Source organism: Gadus morhua, chromosome 4 (genome assembly GCF_902167405.1).
Source record: "Gadus morhua chromosome 4, gadMor3.0, whole genome shotgun sequence".
NCBI lineage: Eukaryota > Metazoa > Chordata > Actinopteri > Gadiformes > Gadidae > Gadus > Gadus morhua.
This window is the reverse complement of record NC_044051.1, coordinates 9,646,255-9,662,929: the sequence shown is the minus strand read 5'-3', so window position 1 is coordinate 9,662,929 and position 16,675 is coordinate 9,646,255. Positions and strand designations below refer to the sequence as shown.

Sequence of the window (16,675 nt, the reverse complement as noted above, 5' to 3'; positions counted from 1 at the left end):
AACTTCCTCTAATCCTATAGCCATAACATATAAAGTATAGCCATAAGTTATAACAATAGTGATTGGCAGGTTTTTCACGTTTTCTTTCAAATGTTACAAACAGCAGGGGGTGCATATCTGGCTGTATCTCACAAATGAAAGGGTGTTGCCTATTCATCACGTAGCTGAAGTTACGCCAATTGAATTGTTCGCATATTAACTGACAATCGACCACCTCATATAGTAATAGGCGTTATTGGCGAGAGAATAGACTTCCGGTTAAGGGATATCCGTTTCCTTTAAATGATTCGGTTATTGTTTTGTCAATTTTTTGTAAAAACGGCACATTTATTCTCCTTGTCTTTGATGTTGTTGTAATTCTTGTCGTATTGCCCCGGAGCCTGTTAAGTGGCGTAGATTGTTCATACGTCTGGAAATTGCTTTCTAGTAGGCCGTGATAACGCTTTAATACCTGAACCTCCTCTCCCAGACTACCTGTTAACACATACCTCCATGCCAAGGACTGCCCATTTCCCCGCCTATAAACCAAGGAATGTGAAATACACCTGCCGTTTTTTTTAATAAATTTGTATTCATTATTGACGTAAATGTTTCACCCACCTCGAGGACGCTTTTCTTGGACGCTTCAGTTGAAATATCTAGGCATCTTGTTAGCTGTGACATTACTTTAACAATATACTATCAATACCAACCCCTCAGCAGCACTCTACCGTTTAAAATGGACGAATGTTGTATGTCTACTCAACAAAAGGAACAACACAGGATACATGTTGAAATACAAAGAATGCTTCGTCGTGATGAAGAGAAATCCCGCCGTGAAATAAAGTTGCTTCTCTTAGGTAAGTCTGCCGTGGGCTCCGCTAATTGAAGTGGTCGCCCATCACATTTTGGACTGGTTGACTTCCACGCATTGACTGATGAACTAATGCGTCTTAGAATCTAGATGAAACTTTATTTGAATATTTTATATATTTAAATGATATAATTTTATTAATGTGAAATACAATGGTCAATGCGAATAAATGCAATTATGCAAAATCAATCGAATATTCGTAGAGACCAATAACTAGCCTACTAACCCGAAATATAGAGTAACTATCAAGAAGGCAAGATCATATCAACCTGGACAGCTGATATGATTTTGCATAACAAATATGCGAAGACAACTTCTTATAGAGGCTCATTTTATGGGCATTGTTACATTTTATTTTTGCCAACCAACACTATGTTGGTTGGCTATATAATGATGATTTGATAGGCTAAGTAAAGCTTTCACTTATAAATCAATTATTGCCCTCTCGAGGCGTACGCGTGAGTCAAAGTCAATGTCAAAGTCAAATGTATTTGTATAACACAGTGGCGTCACTAGGATGTTTTATTCGGGGCTAAAGCCCTGGATCTAATTTGATTAGCCCCGAATCTTTTTTTTGTAAAAAAAAAAAAAAAAAAAAAGATTATTATAATTTTTATTTTATTTTTTAATATTTTTTGCTGCATGCAGAGCCTGTGCCATATCCGCACGTCGCACATGCTCCCATTTGTTAGGACTCTTGCGTAGCTTACTGCTAGGAATTTCGGTTCTACTGCTCAAGATTTTAAGCCATGAATTGATGAACTTGCATTGAAGAAAATATGTCAGTTTTCTGTGGGCTGTAAAAAGGCCAATCTATGAGGCTTAATAGCATGCCAATATTGATGACTGATTGTGTCAATTGTCTAAGGATGAATGCTAACATGATTTGTTTCCAACTTTTGCCTTAAGTTACAATTTAGCTAACTAGCTAGCTGCCCACCCTTTTCAATTCCAATGGTGGCTTTCATTTCATTACCAATGTTAAGTGTAAAAAATAGTTAACACTGGTGCTGAGTCATGATTCCTAAAAAAGAAATACCCAAAACATGTGATATGTTTTAAGTTTTGAAAAATCCAGGATGCCTGAGAGCCTTACTGCATTACATTCCATAATAGTTGTTTCTTTAGGAACCTGAATGTTGTCTTTTCCTTCACAGAAAAAAAGAAAATTCCACTATAAAATGATGCAGAAAAGGCACAGATAGATGAATAAAAATCCACCAGAATGCAGGAAATTAAGTGTTTGACACTCAAAAAATTCTGGGGGAGCACCCCCATACCCCCAACCTATAATCTGTCCCCCAAAATGTTGAAATGAAACCTAGCCTATATGACCCTGTACGCAGGTTGTACACAATATATTCATAGATATTTTGTTTTTACTTTCTGGATTAAAAAGAAGGCATGCCAGCAAACTAATAATTAGTGTGGTTTATCATTTCATCATAGAGTGGCCCTTTGTGAAAATGAGTTTGACACCCCTGATATAGGTAATGTAAGGTCTGTCTCACTTGTATTCAATTTACTCTGAAATAACTTGAATGGAACTTTAGATGTCTAAGCAGCAGTCAGGTAGCTATTCAAAGCTATAATTACCTGCCTATTTTGTTTATTTAGGTAAAGCATTATGAATTATATTTTTGCATGCGCAATAAAGTAAACAACAAAATTTGCACTGTCCTATTCCCTCTTGGGCTAAGCCCCGGATGTTTCAGAAACCTAGAAACGCCCCTGGTATAACACTGTATCAGACAAACTGGTTATTCAAAGTGCTTTAAAAAAAATAAATAAATGGAAAGTATGGAAATGTATATATACATATAGATAAATAAACAAATAAAAAATAGTCATATACATAATTATTCAAGTATCAACTGAATAAAACGAAACGAAAAACAAGATTAATTGAGCAAGAGAAAATAAATGGGTTTTTAATTTATTTTTAAAAGTTGTTACAGAAGGGGCAGATTTCATTTCTGGTGGTACTTGGTGGACAACACAATGGCTAAATGCCATTTCACCCTGCCTAGACCTGACTATAGGCACAACCAACTGGCCAGTGTCAGTGGATCTAAGTGACCTGTTACGTTTGTTATAGATAAGCATATCTAATGTGTGTGTGCGTGTGTGCGTGTGTGTGTGTGTGTGTGTGTGTGTGTGTGTGTGTGTGTGTGTGTGTGTGTGTGTGTGTGTGTGTGTGTGTGTGTGTGTGTGTGTGTGTGTGTGTGTGTAGTACGCATATGCATATATGTCCAAACGTCCTATTTCGGGCGCACTTTGATCCTTGTCCATGTTTTGTCTTCCGTATTTCTCTGATGTGCCCAGGGACCGGGGAAAGTGGGAAGAGCACTTTCATCAAGCAGATGAGAATCATCCATGGATCTGGATACACAGAGGCGGAGAGAAGAGGCTTTGCTCGTCTCGTGTTTCAGAACATGGTCACTGCCATCCAGGCACTGATTAGCGCAATGGGGATGTTACACATCGACTACTATGACGGCAATAACATTGTGAGATACTTTTGTAATTCTTCGTCAAATGCACATACTCAGGCTCCCACTTACGCACACATGCACTAACAATTATATTATTATTATTGCTCCAGGGACTGTAATCCCATGTACACAGCTCATAGGTCAGGAAGTTAGAGAACGGAAATTGCGTTGCGGTAGACCAGGATAACGCTACGCTTGATGATAATCTTGATCTCTCAGCCTGTAGGTTTATAGTCTGTGTGTATGCCAGGTCCTGGCGGAGAGGCTGAGCCAGCTCCAAGTAGACCAGGTGTCTGCTCTGGAGCTCTGGCAGGTGGACGCCATCCGCAAGGTGTGGAGCGACCAGGGGGTCCGCAGAGGCTTCCAACGCAGGAGGGAATTCCAGCTCTCTGACTCCGCTGAATAGTGAGTTTTAATAACCATGTCATGGAAATGAGAATGGTGTGTGTGTGTGTGTGTGTGTGTGTGTGTGTGTGTGTGTGTGTGTGTGTGTGTGTGTGTGTGTGTGTGTGCGCATACACGTATACAGTGTGTATACATATAAAGTGGTGTGTATTGCCATAGATAGTCACACTTAAAGGTTGGGTATGGGATTTGCGAAACGCCAGCAGATTTTGAAAATACACAACTCAAATGGTCCTACCCCCTCTCCTTCAACGCTGACTCTAACTCCACCCATTCCAAGTACGTGGACGCGCAATCATGCACGAGCGCAAACACAGATGCGCGAGAGCGAGCCAGGCTAGCTCGGTTGGAGTTTAGGGTTGTCTTCTAGTGCTAGGTCCAAATGTGGATTAGCGAGTTAGCTAGCTCCAGTAGCTATCACAGGATAACAACAAACAGAAGCTTGCTCTGGATCACAAGCTTTGAGTACGTGCACGAAGGGGTCACGCGCGGGGAGCGGAGGAGGGGGAGTGCAGTATGACCGTTTGATTGACATACTTACTGTCCAATGCCACTCAGTGGTTCTGGAAATCATTGGCTGGAGTTTTTCGAGCCCAGGCCGTTCCACAGATGATTGACTTGTTTAATTTTCATGTCAGTACTTCTAACTCAGTGGCTGTAAGTGGGTTATGATAAGGATTTCAAGTAATTTTGCAAAAATGACCAAAAAAGAGAATTCCATACCCAACCTTTAAGTTTAAGACAGATATCATAGTTGAACGCAAATCTGTAAAAGTAGTAAAAGTGTTACGGCTCCAAGTCTTAAGCTGTTTATGTCTAGGGGGAGTAGGAGAACCATAACACATATTGACGTCGAACTGACTGGAGGAACAAAAGCACGGGGTATAGGGAACTATAAGAGGAGCCTAATCAAAGAAAGCAAAAATAAAGTGACAACTACAAGTGAACGCACGCAGCCTAGGCTAATACATACATAGCGCGGCCCCCGCTTCTAACCTGAACACACGAAAACTTTGTATGGATGGTAGTGTAAACCCATGGGTATCTTCCCTATTCATCTAAACCCCTGTGGCGTACCAAGAACACACTAAAAAACTGGCCACTACACATCAAACAAACAGACAGACAATGGAGTGGGTTACAATCGAGAAACAGTTGCAGGTTATAATGGCCTGATGACACTAATTGGATGGACAGCTCAGATTGGACAGGGGGTTGGCCGATGCTGCTGGAACAGCAAATGGCAAGACACCTACAGAGAACAAGAGGGGAGACACGGAGGAAAACACAAGGACAACAACCACGCACGTAACAAAAATACATAAAGTAGCTTAAATAAAATGCCCTTAAAGTGGTCACCTCGAAGAGCTCCGTTTGTTTTCTTTAGCGCCACCTATTGTGAAGAAAACACATCTGTGCAAGTGCGCCGCCATAGCCTCTCTGGCGGCATAACCATCCCTGGGTGATGTGCGCCGCTTGGGATTTCAAATCATGGCAAGATTTACCAGAGACACCCAGTTTGTGACATTCACAGTACTGCAAATACAAGGGCTTCATCAGTGGGCCGTAGGCTCAGCATATTGTAAACTCATTGGGCAATAGAGTGAATTAACTGACATTTATTTGCATGAAAGTTTTAAAATAGAAAAACAAAACACTCAAAACAAAGAAGCAGTAGCCTGACTGCTATTTTCAAATGACATTTGTTCAAAGCAGTCGTTTAATTGCACTATAGGCTCTTTTTTTGCATCGTCCTGTTTTGATCAGTATATGCCAATGTTGTTATCAATAAAAAATCATTTGCACAAGGCAAGCCGATGCACTTCACCATGTTGATAAGATAATTAAAATGAGAAGAATTATGGGACAAAAAAATCAAGGGATATTTAGCATAGAAAAATAATTTGCGAGTTAACTATGACATTAATGCGATTGATCACGATTAAATATTTTAATCGCTTGACAGCTCTATGCATGGAATTTAAGGTGCAAACTTTGTTTGCAATTGTTACATGTAAATGAATGTATTTATTTTATTATATAATGCTATATATTTATACTTTATACCAAACTGTCACAGCAAAATCATGGCTACAAATGAGCATCCTTTAAGCTTCCCTTATTTCCATTCCCTTAATTTTCCTTTCTGTGTTTTTAATTAGAGAAGTAAGTAACCCCTAGACTTCCCTGTCCGCTGTCGTTTAATGTGTTTGTTCTTCAGCTACCTGAGTGATTTGGACAGAATCACTGCTCCGTCGTACGTCCCCACGCTGCAGGACATTCTACGAGTCAGAGTGCCCACCACGGGTATCATAGAGTACCCCTTTGACATGAAGAAAGCTATTTTCAGGTAAGTCCCTTCAGGCCACGTCCCACTTCACATTCAAGTCCATTTTAGTCCAGTCCAATGCCCCCCACCCTGACCATAACGAGAACTGAAAAACAGAATGAAACTATTCTCCCGAACCCGCGCCCCCCCCCCCCCCCCCCCCCAACTCAAGCCACCTAGCCGTCAGAGCTACACTATAAACACCAGGTGTTCGACTCCCTGGAAAATGAAAGCGAGTGCCCACATGTGCTAGATAAAAAGCAGATGACGGTGTTTGCCCGGGAAGGTGATGGCAAAGGCTGTCTACTGAAACACCTTTTAAACCCAGCTTCGTCGTTAGAAGCTGGGTTGAGCTGGGAGACGCGATTCATTTGAAGCAAAGATGAGCAGTCATGATAGCGCCAATGGGAATTATAACTGCGTGTTCTGTCTTTGTATATTATATAGCAAACATTGATACGCATTGAACACACTGACACACAAAAGCGACTTACAATTTGTGCATTCGACCTTGAAGCTACAACCCAAACAGTGCAGGAGTCATGGGAGAACTGTTAGGCAGTGAGGCTCCGTCGACATCTTAGCGCTATACTTCGGCCATGGGACAATTTTTGTCTCATTGAATTCAGGCGGAAAGTGGTTCTGTTGCACGGCTAGTAATGGCGTTTTTGCTCGGTATTTTGTCTTTTGGCCATTTAATTGCGCACCTCATTTGGGTTCCCACCTTACCCCATACTGTAACAGAGTATATTATTCATAATTAGGTCCACCTAAATTCCTCTTTTCTATGGGTCCTTTGATACAGGATGGTGGATGTGGGTGGCCAGCGCTCGGAGCGGAGGAAGTGGATCCATTGTTTTGAGTCCGTAACCACCGTTATTTACCTTGTTGCCCTCAGCGAGTACGACCAGGTCCTCTTTGAAAATACGAAGGAGGTAAGGGCAAAGACATGTGTTCATTTTAAATGTTGAAGAAGAGAGGAGGTCGATGATACTTTTCATCCTGTCCTGAAGCTTGGCTGTTGATAGATGATTTCAAGCTATTTTCTTGTTTTTGATCTCTCAGAATCGACTGGAAGAGAGCAAAGCTTTATTCAGGACTATTGTCTCCAACCCCTGTTTCCAAGAGACCCACTTCATCCTCTTCCTCAACAAAACAGACCTGCTGGAGGAAAAGATCCCGCATTCCAACTTGGCGGATTATTTCCCCACGTTCAGAGGTCTGACATGCGCGCAAATCAATGATGTGGATTTAAAACTGCAATATGTCCTTTTTTTAATAGCAGCTGCTCCATCCATCCATTTATCTGAACCACACTTTTTCTAAATTATTAAACTTAATATTAACCACATTTTAATTAAAGATTTGTCACATAGGATGCAACAACAAGAACTGACAATGTTTTTTTCAAGTTGGTAATAAGGTCATGTTAATAAAAAAGTCTGCGGTTGGCAGGCGGGAAGACCTGCCTCCAGAACTCCTTGGTTGCCTACGATTGCCTTGGTTGCCTTGGCTTCGGTAGTCAATAACGGCTGTCTCTTCTACGTCATTCACAAGTCGTCTACAACTCTTTCACCCAGGGCCCCGGGGAGACGCTGCTGCAGCCAAGAAGTTCATCCTACAGATGTATACGGACCAGCACGCCGACCACATCAAGACCCTCTACCATCACTTCACCTGCGCCACGGACACGGAGAACATCCGACGAATCTTCGTTGACGTCCAAGACATTGTCATGAAGATCAACTTCAACCAATTCAACTTAACATAGTGACTGAGAAAGATTGGGAGTCGTTTTTTGTATTTGTTTGGGGGGGGTGTTGGGGGGGGGGGGGGGGGGGTGTTTGGAGATTGCGCAATTTCTTGCAGATAATAGAGTGCTGATTATGTGTTTCATTAATGTAACAACATGCCAAAGCCTGAGGCCACTCGACGACAGAAGGAAGCAGTTTTTTGTACCAAAAAAATATTTTGGTTTAGAAAGTGTGAAATGAATGAATTCATTTTCAATAGTACCACCGTCTCAAAGCATCTTAATGGGTCTTACTGAAGTTAGTGTAAGGAGTCAGAGGGAGTTAACTCCTCCGGGTTTGTCTATGTTGTGTGACGTATACTTCGCAGTCCAAGCCCTTAGTCAGCCTTATCCGAGGAGTTGTAAGAAGGCACTAACTGCTTTCATTTATTTATTAATGACGCCTAGGGGGAAAGATAGGGACCTGCATAGAGGAGAAAAATTGATAGGATAGATATTATCTAAAAGTATTTTTTATCATCTAATGCAGCTTACAATATTAAATTACAATATTGTTGTGAATTTAGCTTTTACAATATAACCGTCCATGAACACAGCATAAGTGGAGGGAATTTAATTTCTGCTGAAATTCCGCAATTTACCTCTTTTCTCTGAAACCCTCCCTACACTAATATACATTGGTTGTAAACAGTTTAGTTACAAAATGGGTCAAAGACACTTGATTTTACGTTTATGGTGTTTTTATGTTTGTTTGCTATTGATCGTTTTTTGCCTCTAGAGTTTGGACTGTTGGAATCAGTGGAGTGTCAGCATTCATTTTATATATTGTCTGATTGTACTATTTTGAACTGATTGGCTGATTGGGATATGCCTGAATGCGGGTATTTCAGGAGGTTTGTCTGGAGAGTTCAAGCAATCTGATTGGCTGTGGATTTCGAGCAACCTTATTGGCTGGGGAATCTGAGTGATCTGATAAACTTGGGATTTTGAGCAATCCGATTGGCTGATTGGGATTTGCCTCGATACATGTAATTTTGGAAGGAACTGGTTTGCTGTTGATTTTGAGAAATGTCATTGACTGGGAATTTTGAGTGATCAGTTTGACTGGGGTTTTTGATTAATTTGATTGGGTTATTTTGGGAGGAAGTGGTTGGCTGGTTGAGATTTGACCGGATTTGGGTCATTTAGGAAGGATTGAGGCCTTGTATTAACGAGACGTCTCGTCAGTGATGACGCTCACACGTGTTCCTGACAGCGACCTGCGTTCGGAATCTTAAAGTTCTTAACAGCATAAAACAGTCAGAAATAAACAGAACTTAGTATGATCAGTTTCAAGTTTGCACACCTTTAAATCCTTGATGCCTATCGCCTCCTATCCTTTTGCTTTTATTTATGAGAAGCCCATTGTATTGCAACTATATGGAAGGCTATACGCTTGCTCTTATCCAAAGCTGGTTTACCAATACACAACGTTTAAAACTGAGCAAAGTCGATGCCACCAGAAGGTTACAACGTCAATCAATAGTAAAGTATGTGATATGATGGTTGATTCTTTTATATTGAGTAAAACGTTCACGTTCCGCCATGTTTATGCGCGTCACTAATAAACAATACGTCACCAACTGGGCAACTCTTCTATCAAAATCTGGACCCAGTTAGCAAATGGAAGTAGAACCATCAGAGCGCCATGAGAACACGATAACTTTCTGACATCGTGAAAAATGTTTTCCCCATAATTCCCAGCGATGTGAACGCGCCATGAGATTTCGAGCAATCTTTTTGGATCAGCAAAAAATAAATATTACATTTAATTTTATTATATGTTATTTAATATTATATTATATTAGTCATCATATTTTAAATGGTTTAATCTTCTATTTGAGGATTCATGATTGCTTATAACACATTCACTTGCTAACAGGTATTGATTTGCAAATTGCACTTTTTGTTTTATATTTCGCTTTCACTCTTGGTATTTCTGTTGCATTATATGTGTTACTTTATTTTTTATTGTGTTCGCCTGTTAATGTAATAATGTGCTTAAAGCAGTTGTTGTAAGTTCCGTAAATAAAATGATTAGCCACCCAACTCCTCTAGGCCTACTCCATCACCTAATTCTCTATAGCCTACCATGGTGATCGGCAGGTTTTTCCCGTTTCCTTTCTACTGTTACCTACACCAGCAAGTGCATATCTGTGTCTCACTAACAAAAGGCTGTTCCCTACTCATCACCTAAGTAACAGGTTTTGCCACATGAATTGTTCGCATATTAACTGACGACGGAACGACTTATACAAATGGGTGTTATAGGCGAGAGAGAAGACTGTCGTTAAGAGATATCCGTTTCCGCTACATGATTTTGTTGTTTTTCTAAAATGTTCGTGAGAACTCGACATTTATTCTCCTTGTAGTTTCTGTTACTATTTTTTATTTCGTAATAATTATTATCCATCCGGAGCTACTTGTTCACTGGTGTGGACAGCTCATAGGAAATATACGACCGAACATGACGTTTCAGTAGACCATGATAACGATACAATACAGGATCATCTCCCAGATTGCCTGTTAACGCATACCTCCAAGCCAAGGACTGCCTATTTCCCCGCCTCTTAACCAAGGAATGTGAAACTCACCTGCAGGTTCTTTCTTTATTGACGAATGAGAAGAATGAGGAAGAATTAATGCCTTAAATGACTCACCCAGCTGGAGGAACTTTAACCGTGCGCTTCAGTTGAAATATCTAGCCATCTTCTTATTCCTGACATTGCTTTGATAACATAGCCCTATTATAACATAGGCTACCTAACCCTCAACAGCACACACTACAGTTTACAATGGGCGAATGTTGTATGTCCGAGGACAAAATAGAACAACGCAGGATACATGCTGAAATAGAAAGAAGGCTTCGTCGTGATAAACAGCAATCACACCGGGAATTAAAGTTGCTTCTCTTAGGTAAGTCTGCCATGGGCTCCGGTAATTAAAGTGGTCGCCCAACACATTTTTGACCTCTCTGACTTCCACGAATTGACTGAGGAACTAATGCGGCTGAGAATCTAGATGAAACTTAGAAATGTCTTTCATTTATTTAATGTGAAATGCAATGGTGAATGCGAATAAATGCGTGTGTTTGTCTGTGTGTGTGTGTGTGTGTGTGTGTGTGTGTGTGTGTGTGTGTGTGTATATATATATATATATATATATATATGTGTGTATGTATATATATATATATGTGTGTATGTATATATATATATATATATGTATATATATATATATACGTGTGTGTGTGTGTGTGTGTGTGTCACAACAGGTTGGTTACAAACGTCATATTTCTGGCACCCTTTGATTCTAGTCCTTTTTTCGTCATCCGTATTTCTCTGATGTGCCCAGGGACCGGGGAAAGTGGGAAGAGCACTTTCATCAAGCAGATGAGAATCATCCATGGATCTGGATACACAGAGGCGGAGAGAAGAAGCTTTGCTCGTCTCGTGTTTCAGAACATGGTCACTGCCATCCAGGCACTGATTAGCGCAATGGGGATGTTACACATCGACTACTATGACGGCAATAACATTGTGAGATACTTTTGTAATTTCTTTGTAAAGTGCACAAACTCATGCTCCCACATACGCACACACGCACCCACAAACCGTCCATTCCATAATATCTGAGATGAGTTGGTGCTTTTAGGATTAGCCTGACCTTAAACCTAACCCTCATCCATTCGGCTCAGTCTAAGCAAGACTACAGTTGGTTTAAACTTATTTTGTGGTTGCCACTCAATCCATTAGCTTTGAGAGGAGTTGGGCTTAGTTTAAAGGTCAACCTCCGCCAGGGCTAGACCTTGTTCATTCCCAGTGCAGTTATTGTGCGATTATATTTGGGTTATTATAATCCCTTCTGTTTTCTAGTCATTCCCTAAGTCTTTAGAAGGGGGACTTAGTGGATGGGTAGGTTCAGCCTAGTCTCCTGAGTCCAACTTTAGATTCAATGTTTTTGCCAGTTTGATTCTGCAATTGTGAATGTTCTCTATCTTAGGATGTAAATCAGACAACATTTTTGTTCAACTCAGCTTCTCTTATGATGTAGACGTATTCCGAAACTGGGCAGTTGGCCATCAATTGAAGTCCATTATATTCCTATCGTGTGTTAAGCAGCTCCCATGGCTGTATCTTGGTTTATCCATCACAAGTAAGTGCACATGAACCACTCTGGTTCGGTAGCTTTGTCAAATCGTGCCAGAAAACAAACACATCCACATGTTTTGATTATGTGATTCTAAACACCACTGCGCATGCTCACAGAGGCGCGCAGTTAGACATCTGTGTGACGACAGTGTGTGTGCTATAGCCAGGGTGAAACTTCTAAATTCTGAATGCACAGCGACACTTCAATAAATTGACAGTGTAAGTGAAGGAGGGTGTGTTTTTTAACTGATATGAATGAAGCATAAGGGTTCTGTGTTTACACACCCATGCACATGCTCACGGACTGACCGACAGTGACTTTGGAGCCAGCAGTTACAATTCTTGAATGTTAATTGTTCTGATCATGAGCACATTGGTGAATTTTGGATTGAAATGTGTATTTGGTTTTTTCCTTCGACCCACCGGTTGTTATGGACTGGCTCAGTGGGGGAAAGTGAACCTCTGATCTTTTATACACTTGAAGTCTCCAATTTTAGCTGTGAAAAGATTACCAAGGTTCGGACCTCGGTGAGATCATTACTGGCTACGGGCATGTTATGAGCTCATAGGAAGTAAGAAAAGGGAAATTGCGTTGCGGTAGACCAGGATAACGCTACGCTTGATGATAATCTTGATCTCTCAGCCTGTAGGTTTATAGTCTGTGTGTATGCCAGGTCCTGGCGGAGAGGCTGAGCCAGCTCCAAGCAGGCCAGGTGTCTGCTCTGGAGCTCTGGCAGGTGGAGGCCATCCGCAAGGTGTGGAGCGACCAGGGGGTCCGCAGAGGCTTCCAACGCAGGAGGGAATTCCAGCTCTCTGACTCCGCCGAATAGTGAGTTATAATAACCATGTCATGGAAATGAGAATGGTGTGTGTATTTGTATGTGTCTGTAGGCCTATACTAGATAGAAACTCTCGAGTAAAAGTACGGAAATCTTAGTTGAAAGTGAATCGACCTAAGTGAAAGTCATAAAAAAGTTTTAAAAATAAGCTCAAATAAAGTAGCTTAAATCAATTGCTCTTAAAGGGACAATCTCAAAGATCACCGTTTCGTTCTCTTTGACGCCTCCTACTGCAAAGAAAACACAAATGTGCAAGTGTGCCGCCACAATCACAAGTGAGGTAAAGTAAATAGCAAGTCTGTTGCAGTAGCTCTGCCATACTCTCTCTTGCGGAACGACCTGGGTGATGGAAAACTCATGTCGAGAATTTCGCCACAGAAACCCAATTTGTAACCTTCACTGCAAAAGCAAGGGCTTTCATCCGTGGGCCGTAAGCTCTAACCCCATGTTGTGACCTCATTTGATGATAGATTGTGACTTTACTGATATTCCAATCAGGAGTGTTTCGTTTTTTAAATGAACCACAACATTTATTGAAAACTACACATTTGGTGATTAGACCCCATTGAATTCCTTCATGGGGTTGATCGATCAAGTCTTTCCGGAGAGGACTTCTACCCTAATGGCGTCTGAACGCTGGTTGTGGTGGTAACTATGGCTGGAGAATCTGCCTTGAGGGACACAATCCGATCTGAGGGAGAAGACAGGAGCTAAGCCGGAGGAGAAGTGGATGGAGGTGGGCTGTAACAAGTCACAAACAGCAGATATGAGCAAGGCTGAGAAGTGTATATATATGCTGAGATTGTGCTGAGTTTGGCACAATTGCCCCTGTTTGAACAGGAAAAGAGGTTTCTGATTTTTTTGAGAGATAAGGGGGAGGAATCTACAATGACAGCGTGAGAATGCAGAACAGATTGATCGACGAGAAATAGAAGGGGGAATTTGTCTTCCTGTTTTGCTTTAGCTACATTTATTTACATACACTTTAAGTACGAAAACTATTTATCTGGAATGAAATGTACCAATGAATTACAAGTAGAAAGTACTTATAGTTAAACATACATTTGTACTGTATAACATACTATCAGAGTAGAAGCAGGGCTACAAATAAGCATCCTTTAAGGTTCCTTTGAAAACAGGGTAATTTTCCTTTCTGTGTTTTTAATTAATGAAGTAAGTAACCCCTAGACGTCCCTGTCCGCTGTCGTTTAATGTGTTTGTCTTTCAGCTACCTGAGTGATTTGGACAGAATCACTGCTCCGTCGTACGTCCCCACGCTGCAGGACATTCTACGAGTCAGAGTGCCCACCACGGGTATCATAGAGTACCCCTTTGACCTGAAGGTTGTTCTGTTCAGGTCGGTCCCCTTTTCGGCCTGGTCACACTTCACATTCAAGTCTATTTTATTTGTATAGCTCTTAAGTGATAGTAATCACACTCAGACCTAGTGGTATAATATGTCACCTTTAATCCCAGTTGTACGACATTGATTTGATTGACTTACAATAAGTGTATTCAACCATGAAGCTACTACCCAAATAGTGCAGGAATCATTGGATTACATCATTCATAATAAGGTCCACCTAAAATGCTACTTTTGAATAGGTCTATTCTATGGGTCCTTTGATACAGGATGGTGGATGTGGGAGGCCAGCGCTCGGAGCGGAGGAAGTGGATCCATTGTTTTGAGTCCGTAACCACCGTTATTTTCCTTGTTGCCCTCAGCGAGTATGACCAGGTCCTCTTTGAAAATACGAAGGAGGTAAGGGCAAAGACACGCTTTGTTTGTTAAATTTGCGTCACTGTTTCTTTTAAATGTTTAAGAAGAGAGGAAGTCGATCATACTTTTCATCCTGTCCAGAAGTTCGGCTGTTGATCGATGTTTTTTCAAGCTTAGTTCATGTTTCTGATCTCCTCAGAATCGACTGGAAGAGAGCAAAGCTTTATTCAGGACTATTGTCTCCAACCCCTGTTTCCAAGAGACCCACTTCATCCTCTTCCTCAACAAAACAGACCTGCTGGAGGAAAAGATCCCACATTCCCACTTGGCGGACTATTTCCCCACGTTCAGAGGTCTGACATACGATCAATGATGACTCACGATCAATGATATTGATTAAAACCTGCATTATGTCCTTTTTTTAGAAAACAGCTATTTTTTTTGTTCTCTCACGACTAAAACGTGACCATCCAGGGGTCAATCTATCTAGGGAATGTGTCTCTATGCATCTCGAACCCCACTCTTGATGCTAGCTTGAGGTGGTTTTTGAGAAATGCGAAAGAGAGTAAATTCGCAAAATGGGAGATGGAAACACACTTTTCGAAACAGCTGTGACGTAGCGAACTTTGAGCACACAGGACTGACAGTCTTTCCGATTTCCGCATAACGACCGGCCCTAGCAACCCTGCCGACATCAACATGTAATGTCATCACCCTATTCCGCTCCAACCACTTGATGGAAACGCACCTAATTCGAATTACTTTTTTGCGAACTTTCTAAAGATTCGCATCACCTTTTAGATGGAAACGCAGCTAATTAACGCATGTCTCTTCTACGTAATTCACAAGTCGTCTACAACTCTTTCACCCAGGGCCCCGGGGAGACGCTGCTGAAGCCAAGAAGTTCATCCTACAGATGTATACGGACCAGCACGCCGACCACATGAAGACCCTCTACCATCACTACACCTGCGCCACAGACACGGAGAACATCCGACGGGTCTTCGTTGACGTCAAAAACATTGTCATGGAGATCAACTTCAACCAGTTCAACTTAACATAGTGACTGAGAAAGATTGGGAGTCGTCTTTTGTATGTTTTATTTTTTTGGGTGGGGGGGGGGGGGGGTTGTGCATTCTGTTGCAGATAACAGAGTTCTTATTACGTCTTCCGCTATGGTAGCTGACAACATGCCAAAACCTGAAGCCAGTCAATGATAGAAGTTATGACCTCCCAGGTGGCTGCTGCTGAGTCAGCTTTATCTTTCTTGTTTAGTTAAGTTACTAATGTGAAATGAATGTAGTCATGTTTGATAATGCAAAAGTCTCAAAGGATCTCCAATAGCTAATTGGGGCTTACTGGACTTCGAGGTTGCTATGTCGTGTGACATATTACTTCACTGTCCAATCGCTTAGTCAGCTAATTCCGAGGAGATAAGGATGCACCATACTTGCCTTAAAGACTTCTCTTCTTGGCAGTGTATATGTAGGGTATATACTTCCTTCCTGTGTTCCTTATAAATATTTATTAGAGGAACTAAAATGTAGTACAATTATATTTAGAGCACTTTTGCAGAAACTTTTATCCAAAGCGACTTAAAATAAGTACATTTGTCAGGAGAAAGAGAAACAAAATTGTATTGCTGTCGTAAGGATGTTCATACAACAAGTGCCAAGCACTTACATAGCTAGGATAAGATGCTACACGATGCCAAGTTCTATTTTTCAGCATCACAAAATACAATAGTCAAAAAGTGCCAGGACGAACAATAAAAAGAAGAATACTCGTTAAAGTATTTTATAAGTAGGTGTTTTAGGACGGGAGATTCAGTTTAGATTATTTTCCTTTTGCTTTATGATCAAATGTAATGGTTGCACATTTTTTTACTTTATCATTTAATAAATATTTTAACAATTCATGTCCTGGTATACATACAAATGTTTTGTTTTTTAAACAAAAACAATCATCAGAAGCTACTTTGTATGATAGATCCAGCTACAATTGATGACCAGCGGATACAGCGTGTCAGATTTACCTAAAAGCTTTGGGGGTGTGGCCGATTTGGCCGGCAGGTGCGACCTTTGTACCAAACGG

The 16,675-nt window shown here is 41.0% G+C and overlaps 2 protein-coding genes across 2 annotated transcripts; both read left to right on the top strand.

The window, feature by feature from the left end:
• The first annotated feature begins 718 nt into the window (after nucleotides 1–718).
• LOC115542819 (guanine nucleotide-binding protein subunit alpha-14-like) lies at nucleotides 719–7,894 on the top strand. Its single transcript, XM_030355249.1, has 7 exons — nucleotides 719–839; nucleotides 3,179–3,363; nucleotides 3,599–3,753; nucleotides 5,975–6,103; nucleotides 6,888–7,017; nucleotides 7,148–7,301; nucleotides 7,663–7,894. The coding sequence occupies exons 1-7, from the start codon at nucleotides 719–721 to the stop codon at nucleotides 7,851–7,853; spliced, it is 1,065 nt and encodes a 354-aa protein (XP_030211109.1). The 3' UTR covers nucleotides 7,854–7,894.
• A 2,542-nt stretch (nucleotides 7,895–10,436) lies between these two features.
• Nucleotides 10,437–16,499, top strand: LOC115542818 (guanine nucleotide-binding protein subunit alpha-14). The gene is made up of 7 exons (XM_030355248.1): nucleotides 10,437–10,790; nucleotides 11,226–11,410; nucleotides 12,697–12,851; nucleotides 14,090–14,218; nucleotides 14,494–14,623; nucleotides 14,781–14,934; nucleotides 15,454–16,499. The coding sequence occupies exons 1-7, from the start codon at nucleotides 10,670–10,672 to the stop codon at nucleotides 15,642–15,644; spliced, it is 1,065 nt and encodes a 354-aa protein (XP_030211108.1). The 5' UTR covers nucleotides 10,437–10,669; the 3' UTR covers nucleotides 15,645–16,499.
• Nucleotides 16,500–16,675: the final 176 nt, after the last annotated feature.

Coding starts and splice junctions, on each gene's coding strand:
- LOC115542819 (XM_030355249.1), top strand. CDS start 719: ATGGACGAATGTTGTATGTCTACTCAACAAAAGGAACAACACAGGATA. Junction 6,104..6,887: donor ATGAAGAAAGCTATTTTCAG/GTAAGTCCCTTC, acceptor CCTTTGATACAG/GATGGTGGATGTGGGTGGCC. Junction 7,018..7,147: donor TCTTTGAAAATACGAAGGAG/GTAAGGGCAAAG, acceptor TTGATCTCTCAG/AATCGACTGGAAGAGAGCAA.
- LOC115542818 (XM_030355248.1), top strand. CDS start 10,670: ATGGGCGAATGTTGTATGTCCGAGGACAAAATAGAACAACGCAGGATA. Junction 12,852..14,089: donor CTCTCTGACTCCGCCGAATA/GTGAGTTATAAT, acceptor TTTGTCTTTCAG/CTACCTGAGTGATTTGGACA. Junction 14,624..14,780: donor TCTTTGAAAATACGAAGGAG/GTAAGGGCAAAG, acceptor TGATCTCCTCAG/AATCGACTGGAAGAGAGCAA.